The sequence below is a fragment of the Pelecanus crispus genome, chromosome 1 (assembly GCF_030463565.1).
Source record: "Pelecanus crispus isolate bPelCri1 chromosome 1, bPelCri1.pri, whole genome shotgun sequence".
NCBI classification, from domain to species: Eukaryota; Metazoa; Chordata; class Aves; order Pelecaniformes; family Pelecanidae; genus Pelecanus; species Pelecanus crispus.
The window spans coordinates 55,539,485-55,562,951 of record NC_134643.1 but is presented as its reverse complement, the minus strand read 5'-3'; the positions used below and the strand labels follow the sequence as shown (position 1 = coordinate 55,562,951).

General features: G+C 44.4%; 5 protein-coding genes across 5 annotated transcripts; 1 reads left to right on the top strand and 4 right to left on the bottom strand.

The window, feature by feature from the left end:
- Positions 1-3: 3 nt before the first annotated feature.
- Positions 4-1,649, bottom strand: LOC104025118 (histone H2B 7). Its single transcript, XM_075712969.1, has 2 exons — positions 1,627-1,649; positions 4-478 (listed from the first exon to the last, which is right to left on the bottom strand). The coding sequence occupies exon 2, from the start codon at positions 475-477 to the stop codon at positions 97-99; it is 381 nt and encodes a 126-aa protein (XP_075569084.1). The 5' UTR covers position 478; positions 1,627-1,649; the 3' UTR covers positions 4-96.
- LOC142596641 (histone H4) lies at positions 978-1,331 on the bottom strand. The gene has a single exon (XM_075726351.1). The coding sequence runs from the start codon at positions 1,329-1,331 to the stop codon at positions 1,020-1,022; it is 312 nt and encodes a 103-aa protein (XP_075582466.1). The 3' UTR covers positions 978-1,019.
- A 2,524-nt stretch (positions 1,650-4,173) lies between the features above and the next one.
- Positions 4,174-12,175, bottom strand: LOC142594005 (histone H3). Its single transcript, XM_075714595.1, has 3 exons — positions 11,596-12,175; positions 4,974-5,324; positions 4,174-4,614 (listed from the first exon to the last, which is right to left on the bottom strand). The coding sequence occupies exon 1, from the start codon at positions 12,173-12,175 to the stop codon at positions 11,765-11,767; it is 411 nt and encodes a 136-aa protein (XP_075570710.1). The 3' UTR covers positions 4,174-4,614; positions 4,974-5,324; positions 11,596-11,764.
- A 1,209-nt stretch (positions 12,176-13,384) lies between these two features.
- Positions 13,385-13,939, bottom strand: LOC104026180 (histone H2B 8). The gene has a single exon (XM_009481883.2). The coding sequence runs from the start codon at positions 13,841-13,843 to the stop codon at positions 13,463-13,465; it is 381 nt and encodes a 126-aa protein (XP_009480158.1). The 5' UTR covers positions 13,844-13,939; the 3' UTR covers positions 13,385-13,462.
- Positions 13,940-14,202: 263 nt separating this feature from the next.
- Positions 14,203-14,679, top strand: LOC142594317 (histone H2A-IV). Its single transcript, XM_075716934.1, has one exon. It carries the CDS (start codon positions 14,203-14,205, stop codon positions 14,590-14,592), a length of 390 nt encoding a protein of 129 aa, XP_075573049.1. The 3' UTR covers positions 14,593-14,679.
- Positions 14,680-23,467: the final 8,788 nt, after the last annotated feature.

Below are 23,467 nucleotides of genomic sequence, written 5' to 3'. Positions count from 1 at the left end.
ACCAAATCAGGAAAGGAATATATTTGCAATTACAGCTCTTTTTAGGAAGACATGGGGGCTCTTAAAAGAGCCTTTGGGTTATAGTTTAAAACCGGTTTACTTGGAGCTGGTGTACTTGGTGACAGCCTTGGTGCCCTCGGAGACGGCGTGCTTGGCCAGCTCGCCGGGCAGCAGGAGCCGCACGGCCGTCTGGATCTCCCGCGAGGTGATGGTGGAGCGCTTGTTGTAGTGCGCCAGGCGCGAGGCCTCGCCGGCGATGCGCTCGAAGATGTCGTTGACGAAGGAGTTCATGATGCTCATGGCTTTGGATGAGATGCCCGTGTCGGGGTGCACCTGCTTCAGCACCTTGTACACGTAGATCGAGTAGCTCTCCTTCCTTGTTCTCTTACGCTTCTTGTCACCCTTCTTCTGTGTCTTGGTGACAGCTTTCTTAGAGCCTTTCTTCGGCGCTGGAGCGGATTTCGCCGGCTCAGGCATTCTCAAAAGTTTCTTTCCACGATCTTCACTGTATGTCAACAACGTTAAATATGGCGCCGGCCCCCCTATTTATAAGGGCGTTATGCAAATTAGAGGATTGTAATCGTTCCATTCCTATTGGAGTAAAAACTGGAAACGTAATTGCAGGCACTTCCGTCCTGTAAACCGTCATAGTTTAGCCGCTGCATCTACACAATCCCTGTGCTCTGCAGTTAAGGTGACGGCGCTGCTCTCTTCAGTAGGAAAAAAAAATTATCTAAATGGGTACTAAAAGCTAATGAAATTACTTAAAGCGTCTGATCTTAGTACACTGGGTACTTCGCTGTTCTCGTTTTTGTTCAGGACGTCTACAGAGGGATTAGGCTTTGTTAACAGCTTTTAAATTCTCGAACTGTTCGTTTCTCAGAGAAATCTTAACTTTACACATGCATTAAAACCTTCAGAAACCTAAAACTCCGTAATAAACAGCTCTTGTTGTGAATGTGTGGGTGGCTCTGAAAAGAGCCTTTGTGTTCTAACAGCGCAGGGTCTGCAACTCGAGTTTAACCGCCGAAGCCGTAGAGGGTGCGTCCCTGGCGCTTGAGGGCGTACACCACGTCCATGGCCGTCACCGTCTTCCTCTTGGCGTGCTCCGTGTAGGTGACGGCGTCGCGGATCACGTTCTCCAGGAAGACCTTCAGCACGCCGCGCGTCTCCTCGTAGATCAGCCCCGAGATGCGCTTCACGCCGCCGCGCCGAGCCAGGCGCCGGATGGCCGGCTTGGTGATGCCCTGGATGTTGTCGCGCAGCACCTTGCGGTGCCGCTTGGCGCCGCCCTTGCCGAGCCCCTTCCCGCCCTTGCCTCTGCCGGACATGACAGCCCTCCCTGCAGCCCCGCACTGCACGCCGCCGGCGCCGCGGAGCTGCGGTATATTCCCCGGGAGCCGACCTGGTTGAGGACTGCGGCGGGCGGTGGACGGCGGGGAGGCGGGGCCGCGCCTGCAGTCTCCGCCCTTTCCCCCGCACACCGCCCCCGGGCGGCCCCCGCCCGGCTCGGCGCGGGCTTCCCGCGAGGCGGCGGCGGCCGGCGCGCTTTCCCCGGCACCGGCTTTCCCCGGGACGCGTCCGCCGGCTCTGCCTGTTCCGGGCGGCGCGGGACTCCCGCCCCGCGCTGCCCCTGCCCGCTGTCAGCCCGCGCGTCTCCTCGCTTCTCTCCCGCCGCGTCCCTGCCCCCCTTGCGCGGGTGACTGTTCCGAGGCAGCGCTGGGTCGCCGCCGCTGGCAGGAGCGGGGGCGCCGGCCCCGAGACCGCGTTTCGGGCCCCGGCCGCGGCCGCGGCCCTCCCCGGTGCCCGCGGGTCTGCGGCAAAATCCGACCAATCCGGGGCCGCGCTCGGCGATACCGCCCCGCCCCGCCGCTGGCTCCGCTTATGCTTTGGACGCATCATGTGACGCTTTTTATTTTTTTAGTTATTAATATTTGCCTGCATAGACACCTTCCTCGGGTATACGTAAATAATCTCTGCCAGCCTTGTCCTCTTCGACCTCCAGCTTCTTTCTGTTGCTAACTGCTTCTACCGGTTGCTCAAAAGAGGCGGGGAAGGAAAAGCTCAAGCCGCGTGATGAAAGTGTTTTTTCCCTTTTTTAATGTAACGCAGTATTTCCTTCGTGTTCAGTAAAACGTGATCTCTTTTGGGTTTGTGTGTGTTTGTTTTTTCTCGCGGCACATGCGCTCACACACACATATATCTGTCATACTTTTACCTATCAAGTATGTTTTTGATCAGTGCGAGAACAGCTGAGAGCCTAAGGAATTCTTCTAAGAGAACAGACCGTAAGGAAGCAGCACGAGTCGCAACGTCATGTTCTGGGAATGCTTCCTACTGGGGAAGGGAGACCCGTTCTTGCTCAGCACCTTAAGGGAAAGGAAAGACTATTCCCATAGTCTCACACTAATCCTCAGGTTCTCCCCTTGCTAAATAGGCGCCAATTAGAATATAAATGCTACATGCATATTTAACGGTTCATAACAAAATACAGATCAATATTCTCTTATTGCTAACTTTCCTGGCTTAAGGCAGACTTGCTCAAAGTAAGAAACTTTACTCCCTGAAACAGATAATAATAGACTAATATATACTGAGATTAAACACAAATCAAAAAGGAAAAAAAAAAAGTGGTTTGGAGTACTTGGTGGTTTTTTTTTTTTTTTTTTCGTTTTTAGAAGCACAGATTTTTCGCAAGATTTTTACAATAGAGAAACATTGAAATAAACAGAAATGAGTCTTCAAGAAGCATGAAAATTAGGATTTACTGTAGAACTACTCAGGGATTTTGTGTTTGTGTGGTTTCTGTTTTAATTTGCATTTAGTCTTCATATTCTGAGAACTCATATCACTATAAAAGTTCTACACTGTCATAACTTACGTAACTTCTTTAGAAAACAGAAAAGAAAAAGTGTTTCAATAGCAACCTCCCACCACCACCATTTTTCTTATTTATTAATCAAAATGGCTCACACATTTTTAGGGTAAGAAATTTACCTAGTTTGTTCCCTTTACCACCCCTCCCCCCCTCATCCTCTAGAAAATGTACTAGATACATGTGCAAAAAAGAAATTTATATCCTTTTAGAAGATATATTTATTTTTTATACATAATTTGATATACTGACTTTTTCCAAACACAGAAACATAAGGTGGCAGGTTTTTGATTTAAATCTCTGTTGTTATATTTTAGCTTTTTTTCCATTTCTCTCCTCACTAGACATAACCTTGTTCAAAACTCTTCAGCTTTCTTTTACAAAATTGTGTACATCTATTGATGGAATCTATTTTATAATTCAGGCAACTGCCTGTTTTGGAATTGTGACTACAGCATTTAGGGAAGGGTCATAGCCTATCTGATTTTTTTTTTTTCCCCCCTTGATATCAGGGCCTCTTGACTTTTCTGCTTAGTCACCTTGTAAACACTATCAGTCAGCTTGCTTTTTGATTCCTACTTTTAAACTAAGTATTCCACAATTAAGTGATAGCTCCATTAGCATGTGCTTGTCAGCCTCCAGTCAGATAAGCCTCTTTTTTTTACAAAGCAAAAGCGACTGGCAACTCCAAAACCCAAATCAGAATGTTAAGTAAAGGCATCCATAGGATTGATGGATAAATGAAACAGTTATGGAAAGATATCTCAGGGAGAAGAAAAGGTACAATACCATCATCCCTTTTGCAACAGGAAACACCTGGAAGAGCCTCATGGAGGGTCTCAGGGAAGCTCTGCTTCACATTTCTGGGGGACACAGCTGAGGGTGGCTGTGCTAATATAGTAGTGGAGTTCTGCATCTATACTGGGACATTATGATTAATTAGTGGGAATTTTAAACTGTATTTTTAGTTAAATAGCTGATAAATAGTAATTCTTAAATGTTATTTCTAATGTGCTTTAAAAAACTAACAAAAACCAAACCCCTCAAAACTCTTGAGGATACAAAGTATCAGTATTTGGACATGTTCTTAAAATGCAATGTATACAAGTGTTCTTAAAATACAATGTATTTTAAAATACTTCTAATGATGTCTTACTGCCATTTCATTCCAGGGCCATCCAGCCCAATAAATTTTATAGGGGTAAGTTAAGGACTTTCTATCTGGACTAAGTCTAAAGATCCGGGAAGTTAGATATCTGAAAATGTACAACAACTGCATATACACATGCACACACACATACGCATATAACAATTTCTATTCAGTCCTCATAACATGTAATCAACATTAACTACTTTGCATTTAACTGGATGTTCATTTTATTTCTGTGTAGACCACGCTTGTGCTGCCACAAGGTGAACTCAAACTCTGTGCACACCTGCTGAAACAACCAGTGAAATAGTGAGAATCGGCTTGACAACGCTGCTGACTGTTACAGTTTTCAGGCTTTGGATGCAGACGTGGCATGACATCTTTGGTCTGGTGAAACTTCTGTGTGATATCGGCCTAGACTGAGATTACCAAAGTAACCTGAGAGTGCCAAATGTTGGCATCCCCCGCATTTTCTTTGGTGTCTCTATAGTTACTTCTTCGAGACTTTGAAAATAATCTTTCCTGGAAGTGGACTAGACCATTATCCATGTAAATGAGCTTCATTTTTTTCTGGATATGTTCCTTTTCCCTACAAACAAAACATGCATACACATCTGTCGGGTGACCCTGCTTGGGAGAACTGATGGGAAGATCAAAACTGGCATGACTAAGGAAAACAACATTGAATTTCAACAACCAACACCATACTTGATTTAGTAGAAAGGGGAGGGGGAAAAAAAAGAGGGGGAGGGGGCAGGGAAGGAAGCTTTATTAATATTTTATTTCACTATATAACTAACTTGAATTGTAGCTAGCATGGTTCTTTGCTTAGAAGTCCTCTAATCTCGGTGTGACAGTGATTTTGACAATGAGGTAGCTGACTGCAGCAAAGCATAGAGAAATTCTCAAATGATACTTATCATTGCATTGGTATAGTGGGGATCTTACTGGCTTTTCATGGACTATCAGTAGTCTGAATTAATTCTGAAGATGTTCAGAGCTCAGCTCATTGAATTGGCTTCTGAAACACACAGAAAGTTTTGCATTTGATTTTTGGCTGTTCCTGAAAGGCTGTGTCACAGAAACCATCCTTCTTCCTTTTTCTGTCATGCTTCTTACACCATGCATCCACACGTACATTACAACATTGGCATACTCTGCTAAAAATCCATGGGACCATATTGAATACTTACTGAAAATTATCTTGTATGTCCTCTGGAAAAATTTGCTCCATCCTAATGGCCTCACAGATTGAAGCAATGACAGGCCAGCATTTTGTATAGCTTTAATGGTCCATCCCTGATGGATGAGAGTGCTTAGGATGACATACAAAAATGGAGGTGCAGAGAGAAGGGGGATGCTCGTAACTGCCTCAAATATTCATCGTATGGGGCAGTCATGCAAGGAAATGTTGGAAGGTCTTCAGAGATGTATAGTGATTGGTCCAGATAAAGGGCAAATAGTGAAAAGGATACACAGCAGATTTGAGCAACTTTAATATCTTGACTATATTTAATCTCCACAGGTGCATCAGTGCCTTCCAAACAGAAGACACAGCCAGGTATAGTACAGTCTTTGCACATGTATAAAGATGGGGTGATCAAGCCCAATAACAAACTTTCTTTAGCATCTTCCCAGTCCTGTGCTAGCAACATGTCACAGTGCTTGCAGGTAAAACAACCTGCAAGACAGGGAATCAGTTCTGGAACTGAAGCCATATGCTACCACTGCCTGAAAGCTGGATAACACAAATAGTTCTTTCTCTATGATTAACTATTAACTGATGTTAAGAAAAAGGAGAGGAGAAAAAAAAAAAACCAACAAACACCCCCACACCACCTAAACGTTGATGTGCTGCAGCAAAGCTCAGTGCAAGACATACAATGAAGGGAAGGCATTTTTATTTTAAAGAAAAGTGATTTCACTCATGTATCCTAAAACACACACAGGCTCAAAACCCCAGTTAAGTTTCCAAGTGGGCAGGCCAGTGTTGCTTGCGGGGTCAGGCAGGCCGAGGAATGCTTGCTATCAGCCCTCATCAGGTCTCCAGGGAGGGGAAGGTGTTGGCTATGATGTGCTTTGAATGGCCTTTTGTGCAGTTTAGAAGCTAACAGCAATTCTATTCTTCTGTCTCTCCAACCTCTAACACTTCTGTAACCATTAGAATTTACTCACCAACTGTTGTCTCCATAGCTGAATACCTTTTTGGTCCAGGACTGATTGTTATCTTCCTCTCATCTTCTCTCAATTGCTTTAGTTTATACTGTCCCCTGTTTTATGCTGTGCTTTATTTTCACAGCCTGGGTGTTCCAGACAAGATGCAGGTAGATATTTTGGGATCTTGATTACCTGCTAAGTGCAATTGACACCTTCCATAAGTACAACTATTCTTCTGCTCTTCTTTCTGGTGCTTGCATATACTACCTATTTCCAGGTCCTGGGAACACGTGGGTGGGGTTTTTTTATTTGTTTGTTTTTGCTGGGGTTGGTTTGCTTCTTTCACATTTCTGGACAAATGAGATTTTTTTTTCACATATCACTATTTCAGTTAGTAATGTTGTACGAGTACTCACCAGAGAGGTAAAGGCCACTGCTCTTTTCTGAGAGAAGTTAATGCTTGAGACCTTAGCAGTTACAGAATAGTAAAGTGTTCACCAAAAGTCAGGAAGGTGTCCCTTGTAATGCTCCTGCACATAACAGCTCCGTACTGTCACCTAGGACATTTGGACACTCCTACAGTAGGAAGTGAGAGTTTTCACACAGGCTGCAACCTGGATGCTTAGGGACATTGCCACAGTGCTGTCCCTGGATAAATAAGATTAAAGAGGCTAGAAATGTCTCCTCTCCTGGACTTCTGCATTGCAAAGAACTTTGTGCTGGCAAACAGTACCTGCAACAGTTCTTTGTGATTGATACTGTGTTATATTTTCCTAACTTTTAAAAAGGTGTGGAAACGCTTGTTGGACCCAATTTTAGAACTAGGGCAATGCATCTTTTACAATATACAGAACAGTGTAACAGCACTGTTTTATAGTTAGAAGAGTCTGCATCTCAAAGCCAATGTATCAAATTGAGCTTACAGTTTTCATCTACCAGCTGTTTCTAATCAAATTTAGTTTGCATTGGTTTATCTATTATGTTAAGTAGGTTGCCTTTTTATTACTAGCCATTTTTCCTTCAGTAACAGCTTTGCTGAGAATAGAGCTTCCCATTTGAATATCACTTCATAGTGTTACAGAAGAAGTTTGATTAACTGTACTTACTCTTCTCTCTAAATAGTCTCATTTATCATTAGTAGCTTAGCACTAATAACTAAAGTAGTTGAAGCCTTAGGCCACAAGAGCTGACCAAGAGTAAAATCTCTGATAAAACTAATGCTGCTAACACAGAACTAGCTGAAACCAGCAGATGCAAGCAGAATGAAGAAGATAAGGACCAAGGAAAGAATTCCAAGAGAATGCTGTAACTTCAGAAGGCGGCCAGCCCAGCAACAGTGAAAACCAATAAGAAATTAAGAGACTACTGACCAGAATTAAGTGATTGGACTTGGGGACCAAGTGCAGGGTGGTACAGGTATAATTGAGGGGCATGATCTGATGTAGGGGTCCCTCTCTGGAGGTACCCAGCTCAAGCTGTAACCTGAGAACTAATTAATATAAGAGGAATTGGAAACCTTCACTCGGACCTTACATTAATCAGCAGGATCCTAGGATCAGACCCTGTTATAGTGGCCAGCACACATAAATCCATAACAATAGTAGCTGACAAACTTATTCCTAAAGCTCACCTATATATAATATGAAAACTTAACAAATGTTCATACTGCTGTGACAATGATGTTTGTACATCTACAATCTGAAAGATGCTTATACACAGCTGAAGATACAACGTGACTTGAAAGTGGGGGAGGAGAGAGAAGAAGAGATGCAGCAAGGCAGTACTGCCCAGGCTGGTTAGGAGAGCTGAGGCTGGCTGAGCTCAGGCTTCACTGTTGGTGATTACTGAAGACTGTAAGCAAGAAGCGATTTGCTTGTGAAGCAGCCCCGAAGAGGGATTTGCAAATGAAAAGCATGTGATAGGATGTTTAGGATTCACCTTTACATACTGGCTTGCATGGAAATCATCATGTCACCTTTCCAAAGGTTTTACATTACAATAGTTAATTCAAATGAAAGCCTCACCTTTTTTTTTTTTTTTTCATATGGATATATCTGTACAGACTTTTTCAGGAACTACTAAGTGTCAAGTAGGACTGATTCAAACTTTTTTTTTTGTCCTAGAAAGATGTTTTCATCAGACCTCCTTTTATGTATTTCTGATGAAAGGAAGTATTTCACTAGGACCTCAGTGGTTATGCTCTGTCTTTCCCATTGGACTGACAGGAACTATATTCTTCCACTGATTTGAGCCAGATCATACAAACACAGTGCCAGATGACTCATGGAGGACAGATAAACAGCCAGGAACAATCTTAGCCAAATATCTTACTAAGCATCTAAAGTCACCCCCAAAAAGCACCTTAGGGGATTACCAACAGCCACACAGGGGCAAAGCACCATCAGTTTGCAAGCCAGTCCTCAGCACACTGACCTTGAGCACAGCTGGCTCCTACTTGGCAGCATTCATTAGCTCAAACTCTCCTGCAAAAGCCACAGAAATGCTGCTGGACCTTGCTGGTACCAGAGGAGCCTCCACACTTTTACTCTCCCTTTGAGTTAGGAAATCTTGCACCAAGTCATCTGTGCGTCTTAGACTAAAGAAATGTTACATAAACTGTCTATGGCAAATTCAGTTTTATTTCTCATTCATGGTGTTTGGGGGTTTTGTTTTAGCAAATACCTTCCAGGATCTATTCTGTACCAGACTTAGTTGATATTCAGGTTCTCTGAATTTTATAGCAAGTACAAGATGTCTATCAATTCATTAAGTAATTTATCCTTGCCCAAAAAACCCAACTTAATTGAATATTCTTGATATCAGCTCTTATTCATACCTTATGAAAGGATTTTCTTTTTTCCCCAACCTATATCTGATTTGGGATTTTTGTTGTTGCTCTTTTATAGTTAAGTGATTCAACACCATATGCAGACTGAAAAAGTTCCAGATAGGATTTATCACTTGGGTAAGGAGGGAAGAAGAAAGCCCATTGTATAAGCTATAATCAGTTTACCACTGTTCCCCTTATCACTACTACAGCCATCTGCAGCTGTTACAGACTTCAAAATCCACACAATAAGTTCTTCCTAGTTGCTAACCAGGCCCACTAGGACAAGCTATGATAGGTTATTATCAGTGTCCTTTCAGTATGTGTTATACCCCAAAACTACTTCAGACTTGGGCATTATAATTTAGGGTTCATATGAGCTCATCCTTCCTGAAAAAAAAAAAAACCCAGCCTTACACATCTGTTTCCTTCTCAGCTAATGGAGTGTTAGTGCTTTTTATGATTCAAGCAGGCAACTCTCAGAATGAGTCCAAGTAATAGTATATTTATTAAAACAGTCCAAAGTCTTCAAAAAAATAGAAGAAAAATTATAGAGATTAACACCAATACAAACTCTTTCCCCTTCTTACTGCTCAAAAATCATTGATTTCTTGAACATGTAAAAAAGCATCTTTTTTGACCCAAACTTCTGCTGAAATGTAAGTACCCTGACCCTTGGCTTATATATTAAATACCTACTATATGAAATATTAAAAGCAGCTATTTTACTTGACTTATTAATAATTTTATTATAAACTCATGTAAACAGGTTTAGATAAAGCAATATATCTCTTGGTATCATGGACAGTAACAGGAAATGAGTTTGCTTTCACTAAGTCTCATTTCTGCAATCACACTGGTAATTAGCTACTGCAAAAAAAAAAAAATCTGTTCTGAAAAACACAAATCCCATGTCGATGAACAAATAAGGTGGGGGAAATAAGTCACATAGAATATCTTAATTACCAAAGTACTGTTCCCGATACCTTCTGCGCCCCCGCCTCCTTTTACCCCTCCGAGGTTAAGTAACAGAAAATGGCTGAAAGTGAGAAAAACAAGGGAAAGAAAATGGTGTGTCGAGGCACTTGATTGGTCGGATTTTGCTGCAGAGTCCAAGTTCCCGACACAGAGAAAGGAAGATTTCCTAAGATGAAGCGTATCAGCAGTCACCAGAAAAGCAAGAGTCTTGCTGTTTTAGGCTTTCCAAAAGAACCGTTTCCTCTACCCAATTCTCCCTGGCTCCTTGTTTCTAAGTTTAAATGAAGGCTGTATTCAGCTCAGTCCAACCGCTTCTTAAAGGCACAGTTATTCATTTGTAGCACTAAAAAACTAAAAAGACCTTATTTCCCATACTTCAACGGAACAGTGAACTCCCCAAATTACATAAAACAGCCTGCAATACATAAAAAATAAATTTGAAAGGTGCCGGAAAGTCAGAGATAGTTTTGGAAATCTACATTTTTCAGGCAGCAATTACAGATCTATTGAGTAGAAGGGCAAGGGGGTTGTGCCGCTGAATTTACAGTCAGGGAGAAACACCGGGTAGGTTCACAAAAAAAAAAAAAAAAATCACTGAATCAGTGAATGAGCAATAGGGAAGAGCCTCCGTTTAACAATAATTATGAACTCAATGTCAAGTTTTTAATCTTTAATACTCCTTGGAAAACACTTCCTCTGTGCTCAGTTCAGCAAATATTTCTGGGAGCCTAAACACAGGTGGAGAAAATTTATCCAAGTGGGCATCTCTAATACTTCAGCTAGGATACCCAAAACCATCAAGGATGCCACGAGTGTCCCCCAGAGAAGGCACCAGCAGAAAGCACACCTCTTTTGAAAACGGCAGTGGCAGAAATAACCCTTGCCATCGCCCTACTCCAGCTCTCTGGAAATGCAACATTTGTCTCGGGAATACGATAAGGGTTTTGAGCAAGGGCTGAAGATGCCCGGGGGATATCGCTCACGACAGGGACAATCAGACCAGGAGCGATAAAGCACTGAGAAAACTACCGACCCGGCGCCTTTCCCGGAAGGGCGGGAAAGGATTTCTTGGGCCTTCAGAAAGAAAACGCGCCCTGCCCTCCCCCCCCCTCCAAAAAAAAAAAAAAACCCAAAAAACCAAAAAACTTTGGAAATAAAACCAGTATTTCTGTCAGGACAATAAACCATGACGTTGCTGCCGTAAAAATATAAAGTAAAGGCAGCACAGCAAAAGGCATTTACACCACACTTATCCCTGAACACACGTTCAGCCAAGAATACAGAGCTCTATAGGCTCACCTTTAAGAATTCAGTGAGGTTGAATGAACGTTTTTAAGACACACAAGCAAAGAGAAAAAATGTATACAAATGTTTTAGAGCTGGATATATGCTCTTAAAAAAGGGAAAGCCCACAATTACTTTTTCCTTAACAGATAAAAGAGTAACACCTCTGAAAAAAAAGGTCTAAAAAGGAATTTTCGCCCTAAACCGAGATTCATCCGGGCACAATCACCTCAACAGAAACTTACACACCATACCACTTTGCTACGGTCAGGACGCTTTTCAATCCCTTTGCAACGCGACTTACACAAGTTGTTCGGCACTTACTTGATGAGAAACGAGCTCTTTCATCACTGCAAAGCTACTCGAAGGGCACAGGGCAACATCACTTCCTACACAAGACTAGGAGTGCTACAGCTCTCTTTAGTGGCCAAGTGGTGGCTCTTAAAAGAGCCTTTGGGTTTTCGATAGCCTGAAAGATCCGTTCGCTAGAAGCTTAAGCGCGCTCGCCGCGGATGCGGCGGGCCAGCTGGATGTCCTTGGGCATGATGGTGACGCGCTTGGCGTGGATGGCGCAGAGGTTGGTGTCCTCGAAGAGCCCCACCAGGTAGGCCTCGCTCGCCTCCTGCAGCGCCATCACGGCCGAGCTCTGGAAGCGCAGGTCGGTCTTGAAGTCCTGCGCGATCTCCCGCACCAGCCGCTGGAAGGGCAGCTTGCGGATCAGCAGCTCCGTCGACTTCTGGTAGCGCCGGATCTCGCGCAGCGCCACCGTGCCGGGCCGGTACCGGTGCGGCTTCTTCACGCCGCCCGTGGCCGGCGCGCTCTTGCGGGCCGCCTTGGTGGCCAGCTGCTTGCGGGGCGCCTTCCCGCCCGTCGACTTACGCGCCGTCTGCTTCGTGCGCGCCATCTTCCCCGGAGCAGTTCCCCAACACCGAGAGACGAGTGCCTGTGCGGACGGCGGCCGCGGGGCCCGCTATTTATAGCCAGCACCGCCCTATGATTGGCTAGCGGGAAGGCGCAGATTCCATTGGCCGATGGGAAGGATTTGAAAAGCCCGCCGTCCGGCGCGCGGGGAGCAGGGAGGAACGGCCGCTTCCCGCCCCGCAGCTCCCTCCCCCGCTGGAGGCGGCGCCGCTCCCGCTTCTCCTCCCCCAGCTCGGCCCCGCCAGCAGCAGCGCGCTCAGCCACCGCGGAAACCTGCCCGCCGCCGCCGAGTTCTGACTTCGGCCCCGCAGCAGAGGCTTTTATCGCCGCCTCTGTCCCGGGCAGCCAAGATCTCAGCCCCCTTGCAAAAAGGCAAATTTTTTCGAAAAATCGAAAAACCAGCCTTCCCTGCACAGCCTGCACCACCCGAAGTTCAATAAAGCGCTCCCATTCACCTTTTTTTTTTTTTTTTTTTGAAAGCACTACTTATTCTTCGCTTGTATTCTCATATTACGTTGTCACTTAAAGAGTTACGAGGAACCTCTTTATTCTACTGCGCTTATTCTTCGTTAGACAAACGACAGAAAAAAAACTGCGCCATTCCCGTATGAAATCTCTGAGACTACTAAAATTATTTTTCTCTTTACCATTTCACTCCCTCTGTGCACGGCATGATAAATTTTATGAAACATTGTCTTCCAAATATCACACGTACACAGACTAGTCCCTATGGAGCTCTCTGAATAAACAAGCTGCTCTGGCTTGCAGCCAAATCCTTCGAGAATGACAGCTAATATTTAAAGGGAACGATGCTATTTTAGTTGAAAAGCTATAAACAGCATTGGAGAAAGGCTGTTATGGTAAAGAAAAACTGCTTTATTTCATATCAGAACGGCAGGGGAAAAAAACCCAAAAAATCCTAAATACTACCGTGCATATTTTTCTACACTTACTAAAAAAACCTAGAGCTGATTAAAATGAGGAAGGAAAACTTTAATAGATTTAGTACTTGATTAGGTGCTTAACATTGTTTTTATATACCTGCCCGATGAAGAGCAGGGCACATGCAAGACCACCCAAAATCATTCCCGGTACTTAAACGTGACAAACATTTTCCCTGCTGTTAAACAGCATGTCCTAGTCAGGGAAACTACAACAGTGCTAGACACAAGTACCACTCACCGAACCGCACCAGTGTGAACGACTCTTTTACTGAATGTGTGGGTGGCTCTTAAAAGAGCCTTTGGTTTAGACGATCTCTGGAACAGATTTACTTGGAGCTGGTGTACTTGGTGACAGCCTTGGTGCCCTCGGAGACGGCGTGCTTGGCCAGCTCGCCGGGCAGCAGGAGCCGCACGGCCGTCTGGATCTCCCGCGAGGTGATGGTGGAGCGCTTGTTGTAGTGCGCCAGGCGCGAGGCCTCGCCGGCGATGCGCTCGAAGATGTCGTTGACGAAGGAGTTCATGATGCCCATGGCCTTGGACGAGATGCCCGTGTCGGGGTGCACCTGCTTCAGCACCTTGTACACGTAGATCGAGTAGCTCTCCTTCCTGGTCTTTCTACGTTTCTTGTCACCCTTCTTCTGCGTCTTGGTGACGGCTTTCTTAGAGCCTTTCTTCGGAGCAGGAGCGGATTTAGCTGGTTCCGGCATTTTACAAGTCTGTCACTACCTGTCTACCGCAGGAACGACGTAAATACAATAGCGGCGACCCCCGTATTTATAGGGACGGTATGCAAATGAGATGACTCAAGCCTGTTCTTGTCTATTGGACCATCCTGGTTCGTGATGTCAAACCGTCCAGCACCTTCGATTGGTCGCTATTTCATCTGTCGTCCCATTGGTTAACTTCACAATCGCAGCCTCCGCCAATCAGAAGTCCCACCGAACCCCAGAAGGAAGGGATAAAAAGGCAGGGCGGCAGCTCTCGCTGCATTTCTTCTGTTTTCGCAGGGTTTTTTTTTAAGTCTTTTGCGTAGGTTTTTATTTTTCTTCGGGCTTTAGGCCGAGGCATGTCGGGCCGCGGGAAGCAGGGCGGGAAGGCGCGTGCCAAGGCCAAGTCGCGCTCGTCGCGGGCCGGGCTGCAGTTCCCCGTGGGCCGCGTGCACCGGCTGCTGCGCAAGGGCAACTACGCGGAGCGGGTGGGCGCCGGCGCCCCGGTGTACCTGGCGGCCGTGCTGGAGTACCTGACGGCCGAGATCCTGGAGCTGGCGGGCAACGCGGCCCGCGACAACAAGAAGACGCGCATCATCCCGCGCCACCTGCAGCTGGCCATCCGCAACGACGAGGAGCTCAACAAGCTGCTGGGCAAGGTGACCATCGCGCAGGGCGGCGTGCTGCCCAACATCCAGGCCGTGCTGCTGCCCAAGAAGACCGACAGCCACAAGGCTAAAGCCAAGTAGAAACTCCGTTCGACAAACAACCCAAAGGCTCTTTTCAGAGCCACCCACATCTTCCCAGAAAGAGCAGGAACACCTGAGCCTCCCACTACTGGCTTCTCCGGAAACACAGTATTTTGATGTACCTGGAAACCGTTGAGGTGCAGAGGCATGGTTTCTGAAACATAAATTCTTTCTATATGCAGCTTCAATTTTGTTTTGCTGACCCGTGTGGGTCCCTGCATTTTTCTCTAACAAGTTAATGTACTTACGTGAACGTCTCTCAGTTCCATTAAAAAACCCCAATAAAAGGCAGCATGGTGTAAGGAGCATACATGAGAACACGGCGAGGGTGGGCTCGGTGCCTCCCGCTCCCTGGTCTCAGTGGGGGAAGCACCGTTAATCCCGGGGGGGAGAGGGGGAAGGGGCGGGGTTTCCGGGCCCACCCGCGGCGAGGGGCGGGGCCGCCGCCGGCCAATCCGGGGGGAGCGCGCGGTTTTCAAACCCGGGGCGGGTTGGGGCGCGCTTTCCTCCCGCCGCGTCCCTGCTGCCCATTGTTCCCCCGTGGAAAGGGAGCCCGAACGCCTTGTGCGTGGTGGCTGCTTTGTTCTGCGCTGCCTTACGTGGCACTTTTTTTGCTTGACCGCGGTCTACAGCTTGCAGGTAACAGTGACAGAATTGTAAATATTTCACTGGGATGCGGTCCCCTAACTAACTCGGGACTGTTTCCAAAGGACAGCGTCAGCTCCTCTCAGCGAGTGATGTGGGATGAGGGTAGAAATCGTAATGGAGAATCACGAGTTAAAATGAAATAGGTTAAAATGTACTTTTCCACAACGTGTGAGTTCGTATAGAAGCACTACGGAAAGTCACATCCATGCACGGCAGGGGATAATCGTGTACCAGTCTAGACTTGAACTGATGTTTCAGCAATTTATTTTTCCTTCTGGCAGCGTGGCTGGATTTCGAAAGCGCTGTTGGGTTTATCTGCAAAAGTGTCCTTTTCTCTTGCAGTATCACATCTTGGGCGCTGCCTTCTTCGGCTTGGCAGTGCTCTTCAGCGTCGCCTTTTTGGGGCTCTTGGCCGCTGGCTTCTTAAGGCTCTTCGCCGCTGCCTTGGCCTTCTTGAGGGGGGAGCCCCTTGCGCTCCTTGGAGGCGGTCACGGCCCCAGTGATCAGCTCGGTGGCGCCGGGGCCCGCGGGCTTTGTGGCCGCCCGCCGCCGCCTTCGGCTTCTTGGATGCGGGGACCGGAGCGACGGGCCTCGGGCATGGTCAGAGACAGATTTCAAAAAGAGACGGAGGGTGTCAGGGGGGTTATAAATAAAGATAATCAGTGAAAGGTTGGTATTTATAGGGAGGAGCCTCTCCGCCATTGGTGCCTCGGGGAGCCTGCCCCGCTGAAAGGGAGCGAAAGCTCCTCTCGAACAGATTTTTTTTCTTCCACTGTAAGGCACACCACACTCCCTTCTTTGTTAGGCAGATATAGATAAAGCAGGCTTTTATTTCGTTTTCATTCAGTAGTGTTTTGTGCGGAAGGAAACAAAACTGCCGGAAGGGGAGCCAGGAATGCACCGCCGGGAGCTGGGACTCTCCGGATGAGGCTGCCTGAGGGCTTGGAGGGTGTTTTCTTTGTTCTTTAAAAGTGCCCCTTGAGAAATAAGGCGAGGAAAACTGCTTTTTGCAGTGTCCTCCCTCAGGAGGTAGAGGAGTGAGTCATTGTGGCAATGTGTTAATCAAAAATGTTTTTCGAGCAAAGGGAGGTAACGCAGGAGTGCCCGGCTGCAGTGTTGCTTGGAAACAAGATGAGACTCGCGGGGCTGGCTTTAAACAATACTTGCTTCTTACACAATTGTCAAGTTGGGTTTTTTTTCTTTTGTTTTGTTGGTTTTTTTTTTCTTTGAAACAAACAGAGGATTTTTTTTTTCCCTTTTTATCAGCCCTGTCTTGTTGAAAGAAGTAGTATCAGCTATTGATCACCGACTATTCAGAGATGGACTTTATCAGTAGCCATGCTGAAATTCAAGGCTTAGAACTAGGTTTAAAACATTTTAGGATTACTTTTTGTTTAATAATCTCAATTTATTTTATGTAGTATATTAAGCAAAATAACCTTCTATTGGTGGATATTTAGTATAGGGGGAAGAGTTTGTGTGGGTCTGAAGCAGAGGACTGATTTGGCAGCAGGTCCTGACTGGGCTATTTGAAAAATCCTGTACTTTGAAACGGAGGCCTCCTGGGTTTCATTTGTGCCCTTGGAAACATGCTGTGAGATGGGAGTGTTTCTGTCTTTTCAGGACCAATGCTCATATTGAAGTGCCTGAGAAGGAAGTGGGTCTGTTTTGCTTCTCTTGGAAATTAGGGCAGGAGGGTTTTTTTCCCTCACTGCTATTTGGAGGAAAAAAAAAAAAAAATCACTCAAAACCACAAGTATTCTAAAATTTTTATTTTCAAATGAGATATGGACAGATTGAAATCTAGTCTAAAGTATTTTTTCTGTTATATTCTTCAGTAGAAACTAGTTACAGTCAGTAATGGTAAATCACAAAATTTACCATTTTCTTCTCTGCCTTTCTAGCCATGTTTCTCCCTTGAGATGGTGTATATAAAAAGCTCAGTTTCCTTTCATAGCAGTTTGACTAATGTTCTTTTTTTCATGCCACCAACAGTATTTTCATGCTGGTTTTTAGTATGTTTTTAGTAGTACAGGCAAACTGGTGAGTTCTGTATACCATATATTCTTTTTTTTTTTTTTCAGCTAAAACAGGACCAGAATATTTTCCTACAGTTACTGCATACAGTTCCTTTTCCTTATTTCTCCTGACCAGCCATCGATATTTAATGTAGAAAGGCAATCTGTTCTTCTACCTCATGTCACTATGCTTGTTATAAATGAACATATCTTATCTGCATACCATAGTTAAATAGAAGTCCTCTATCTATATTAAAATAGAAGAGAGATTTTGAGTATAACACCTATTTACTTATGTGACAGATGAGACTTAAAGTTTTCTTCAATAAGACGTATTTTATTTCAGTTCAGATGCTGAATTTCTAATTAATCTGGATCCTTTCCCAAATTTCTTTCCAACTATTCTGACAGCCTAAATTCTCAAACAGTTTTCTACATAAAGGAGGAAGGCTTTATATTTAAGAACAGTGCATCACAGATGGTGGTGGTCATGAAAAAACATAGTGACATAGATGACCTAAAATACTTTTGACCTTTAAGTCCACACAAAATATATCCTTATGCTTTAATGTACTAGCTGTAGCACAGGTAGTGCAATCTCTCAGATAGCCTTCTTCCAAAGAATGTTATTCAACTTGTAGTTACTTCATAGTTTGCTGTTTTCCATAAAACACTAGAAGATAATATACAAGGTAATTAAAAAAAAAAAAACAAACCCAACCCAAACAACAGAACTGAAACCCATGCTCAGTTGCAGAAACTTTCCCAAGTATGCAGACAAACAAGTAGAACAGTGAACTGATAAAAGAACATTCACATTTCATCAACTTTATCATAGTGACAACAGTGTATGGGAAAAGTCCTTAAATGTTCTTTTCCTTCAAAAAGTCTTACTCATGTTGTTCTTGAAAAAGGCTATGCTTGATTGCTCTGTAATGACCTGATTATGGACAGCATAAAGTCCTTGTCCAAACACCCTTGGTACTAAGCAATCTTCCACGATCTTAAGAGGAAGCTGTGGTTTCTTTTTTTTTTTTTTTTTTTTTTTTTTTTTTTTAAATCCCACCACCTTTCAGGAGGAGAAGTTGCTTTAGGCTACTGTATCTACAAAAAATGTAGGCACGTTAGAGCATTTGCCTATGAAAGTGAACGGAATTCTTTGCCTGCTACTGAGGGTTTCTCCAACTGTGGGCTGTTCTTTGTAAAACTTATTTGAACATTTATGTGTCTGTGGTGGTACATCTCCCCCCCCCCCATTTTTCTGTTCTGTTTTTCCCCTTTACTTCGGCTGCTTTACAATCTCAGGAATTCCAGGCCGCAGCTTTTGTGTAGCGAGTTGGTCAGTTAAGCGCCCCTTAATTGTACCAGAAACTCCTACATGGCTGGAGCAGAGAGCGGCTCTGTTCTTATCAACATTCATATTATGGCTAACGAGGGGAACGAGAACAAACAGCTACCCCAGACAGCCTTGAAACAGAGTGGTATCATCCCTGCTGGAATTCCAGCAACAAGCCGACCCGAATTGTGGCTCGGATGGAAATTTACTGGTGATTAAAGTCAATCATCTCACAATCCTATAAACGACAGTCCTAAGTGAGGCCCTTGGAGCTCTCCTGGACTGCCGCAGGCTGCGCCAGCATCTCCCTCTGATCGAAATGTCTCTCAGAGTCAGCAAAAACTAGCAGATTCCAAAAGTCTGCTGCTACCAGAACTCCATTGCCGGAGATCGACAACGGAGCCTGGGCTGCTGATATTCTTCACTCCTCGAGACTCTACTCTCGCCCTTTGAGAAATGCCAAGGCATTAGACGTGAGTATTTCACTAAAATCGAGGGGAATTTTTAACAGGTATACTATTTTCATATATGCATTTACAGTTGTAAGTGTGCATGCATGAATCAATTTAAGTAGTTTGTGAATGTATGATTTAATTTTAAAAGGAGATTTATATTGCTATATTATTCTTACAGCATTACTCTCCTAAACCGTTGACCAAGTCTGAGACTAAGAGTGGGCCCAGCCGCACCTCGGCTCCTCTCTGAGAAGGAGTTTAGAAAGCAAGGGGGTCCATTCTGAACCTCGTGACCCAACGGGAGGGTTTCCGTATCCCCTACATACAACTTCTCTCTCTCTCTCATATACTCCAATTTCCTTTATATATTTTTCCTATGTACTAGATATACGTACATGCATATATATACATTATCCTTATCCATATAAACTGTTGACCAAGTCTGAGAGCAGGACTAGACCTAGCCGCACCTAGGCTCCTCTCTGAGAGGGAGTTTAGAAAGCAAGGGGGTCTAGTCTAAACCTCGTGACTCAATGGGAGGGCCCCCCCCCACCTTTATTCCATATATACGCGATCCTTTTATGAATCATTTTAACTTACTGTGATTTAATTCTCTTATGTGCTTCTATGTAGTAAGAGTGAACCTTGCCATCTTTGAATCTGTAATTAAGTCACTGTTTTGATCAATTTTGTCTAATCACTTTATTAATCATTGATGATTGAGTGCTATTGAAAATATTATAATCAAATTCTGCAATTCGCTACAAGTAAATTCTAACTTTTACTAAATCAAACTGTAAAGTCACTCATTCATAGTGAATTGACATAATCAGCAGGATTCACAGACCTGTATTCGTGACAGTGACAGAGTCTACACAAAGGTCAAATATTTACAGGTCTATTCCTAAATTACTCTCAAACATCTTCACTCAAATATTAGTTCCTTTAGGACCTTTCTGCAACCATACATAGCAAACCACATTATGATCAAGTAGGAATTAATATCTTACAAATCTGGTGTAATGTACAGAAATCTTTTGAATAGTATCATCAGTAATTTACTTTTCATATTCCCTTGAAAACAGGCCTGCTTAGATGCCAAATGAGGTTTAAAAAAAAGCTATTGATATTGTTTATTTCTCTCGGATACACAGTACAGGATCAGTTTAGACATTGGTAAACATGAAAAAAACTCTCATATCTCCATTCATAGAATTTCAGAGGCACTGGTGCTGGCATTCAGGAAATGTGAATGACAAGAGTGAAGTCTGAAAGCCAATGGCGTTGTAGCTGTAGAAAAGCAGCAGAAACCTGCATTTGCCGGTAACAACAAATGCTCTGAGTGTATATAATATTAACAAAACAGTAGATTGCCATAAACCACAGGTCATTTCTTGGGCGTCTTTCTCTTCGCAGATTCTCCCTAACATTACTGTGGCATAGCTGAGTAACGGGGGGGAGGGCGGGGGGGGCGGGGATCGATGGATTTGGGGGATTTCCCTCCCCCGGCAGCACCGTAAGGCAGCTGAGGCTCGGCCGGAGCGCGGCGGGGAGGCGCTGCCCGGGGCGGCCCCAGGCACCGCCTGCCCGGCGCCGCCGCGCCCCCGCTGCAGCAATTCCCGACCAATCCCTCCCGGGAAAGAGCTTCCCTCCCTCCCTCCTCCTCCTCCTCCTCCTCCTCCTCCTCCTTCTCCTTCTGCTCCTTGCCTTCCCTCCCCCCCTCTCCCTCCGGTTACCTTCTCCGCCACCCCCCCTCCCCGAGTCGTTTCCATTTCGTTAATCCGCAGCGCGGAAGGTGAATCTGCTGGGTGACACCGCGGTGAGGTGGTGAGCACCCTGCCCTGGCTGCTGTTAAAACCCACCTGCGTTTTGAATACCTCCAGTCTTTCTTGCATCGACTGTTGGTTTTATTTTAACTGTGCTTTATTTATACTGTGGGTGCTGCCCAGAGTGAAAAAAAAAAAAAAAACAACAAAAAAACCCCCAAAAAACACCCAAACCCAAAACCTCAACCAACCAAACAAAAAAAACCCCAACCAAAAAAACCTGAGCAATAGAGGCTCCAGCTTGCTTTGCTAGAAAATGATACCTTGATTCTGCAAACTTCACTGCTGAGAGCAACAGACCATCCTGCTTGATAAGCTACTTCTGTAAGGAGCCCGTGATCATTACAGCATTTCCCTGCTTGTTCATTCTGTCCTAGAAAACTTGACGCATGACTGCGTGGTGCAGAAACAACCCTGCCATACTAACTAGGCTGATTCAGACAAACCTTTCTCCTCTGCAGATGGCATTTCTATATATCACCTCTTTAAGAATTCGATTATTTCAACTCTGCACTCTGCATGGGAATGATATTACTCTTGTCATATGGGGAGGGATTTCAAATAGAAACCAAGTCCTTCCCTCTTCCTACAGACGCTGCAGCTTTTTGCTGCCATGGAACTTTCTCTGTTGCCTCCCCAAGTAGTTTGTGAGAGAACCATGGAAATATCTATACAAAGCAGGACACTAAGTAACTTGGAATCCCTGAAAAAAAACCACAGTTAAGGGAACAGGAGCTTGTGGGGGAGGGATTGGTTTATTTTGGGGGATTGTTTGTTGAAGATTTTTTTGATCTTATGAGAAAAACAAAGCTGATCCTCAACAAGTACATGTAATTGAATGGCAGTTGATACCACCAGGGATCAGTGTAGAAGTCTTTAAGAGATAAGAACTATTTAACACCAGTGTTAGGAAGTGCTCAGTTATGCAAGCAGCTGTGTACTCCAGAATTCATTTCTATAGAGGGGAGAGATGGCTCCATCACCTTTTCACTCATCATCTGCTCTTCTCCATCATCTTGAAAAAGCCTATAAGATAAGGGGTCTGTTTACTTAAGGAAACTGCCTATGATATTTAAACAGCTCTTCTGTCCTCAGTAACCTTTTGGTTGGTACCTAACTTTATAATTAGATTGGATCTCAATAAATTTGATAGATTTAGCCACTGACCTTATAGGTAGTAAAGAAGGTAAGTAAGAACATCTTCACCCAGTAGCTGTCTCCATTCTGAAAGTGTCTTAGTATCCTTAGTAGAAAAGCTATTTTAGATCTTTAATCATCTTTATCACTTTGCTCGGAACTTTGTTTTCGAGTTGCACTACATCTTTTTTTGATTTAGAGGCCAGAGGTCCAACTATTTCACACAATGCTACAATGGTACAAAGATACAATAACCTCTGTTCATCTTCTAGTGATTCTTGACGTTCAAATTATTTCCATTTTAGTACTTGTGACCATTGAACAAACTATTGAGTTATTTATTTATTGTTTTCTGTTGTGGGAGGATTTTTTTATTAAGATTAACCTGGAAGGTGCAATGAAGGTGGAAGACAGTGGTGAGACAGTTCTGAAGACTGAGTCAGGGATCAGGGGCAGGAAGACAGGCAGTGAAACTGAAAACTATCATAAAAAAAGTGAATAAGTGAGTAAGCTGAAGTTTATTTTCATTTAATGACATCCAAAACACCTAAAGCTTGGAGAGCCCAAGATGTGTATGCCATAAAGGTCATGGCAAGAGCAATGTTGCAGATTTGGCAAATGGAGATTTTGGTTATCACCAAAAGGATGGTTTGATTTGCCATCATCCATTATGATCCAGAAGTCCAAGTCCACATGTTTCTTCTATAGGTGGTAAAGTTACCATTAGTCGCTAGTCCTAGGCACTCACTGTGTGTACACAGACTGCTAACTGCTGAAGGACCTTGCAGCTGCATCAGAGCAGCTCTAATGCTTTCTTAGGTGGGGGGATTTCAACAGAAAATCTCATGTTAGATGCGTGCATGTGTTTGTGTGTATGCATGCACATATAACACGCTGGAGGTATAAATGGATGGTATCATACAGAACAGCAGCAGCATATGAGAATCATTATCAGGATAATACTAAGATTAATATTTAATTACTATACATTGAAAAACAGAGGAAAAAAATAGGTCATTACCATGTAAAGGACTTTGTAACTTTCTCCTGTGTGTTTCTTTTTTGCTTTCAGCCTGAGCTATCCCTTGTCCATCTCTACGAGTTTGGGGATAACCAGCGAGGGCAACTGCGAGTTACTGCATAAACACACCAATGCATGAAAAGGTAACACTTCTAAGCATCACTAATTAAAAAATACAGATATTATTTTAACAAGGTTTATAAAGCTCTGTCAGAGATGGACCCCACTGTTCCTGAGGTAGGAGCTGCCATGATCCATGCTGCATGAGGATTTCCAGCTTCCACCTGGAGGAAAGTGACTTTGAATGCACCAGCAATGGCCTTCAGCACGGAGTTGCAAGTAGAGCCCGGAGGCAAATGCACACCCAAGAAGAAATCCTGCTGTGCACTGGGGCAGACAGACCAGACCCATGGGGAGCAGTCAGTCCAGGTGCC

Excerpts from the sequence above, each read along its gene's own strand:
- LOC104025118 (XM_075712969.1), bottom strand. The coding sequence starts at position 477 with ATGCCTGAGCCGGCGAAATCCGCTCCAGCGCCGAAGAAAGGCTCTAAG.
- LOC142596641 (XM_075726351.1), bottom strand. The coding sequence starts at position 1,331 with ATGTCCGGCAGAGGCAAGGGCGGGAAGGGGCTCGGCAAGGGCGGCGCC.
- LOC142594005 (XM_075714595.1), bottom strand. The coding sequence starts at position 12,175 with ATGGCGCGCACGAAGCAGACGGCGCGTAAGTCGACGGGCGGGAAGGCG.
- LOC104026180 (XM_009481883.2), bottom strand. The coding sequence starts at position 13,843 with ATGCCGGAACCAGCTAAATCCGCTCCTGCTCCGAAGAAAGGCTCTAAG.
- LOC142594317 (XM_075716934.1), top strand. The coding sequence starts at position 14,203 with ATGTCGGGCCGCGGGAAGCAGGGCGGGAAGGCGCGTGCCAAGGCCAAG.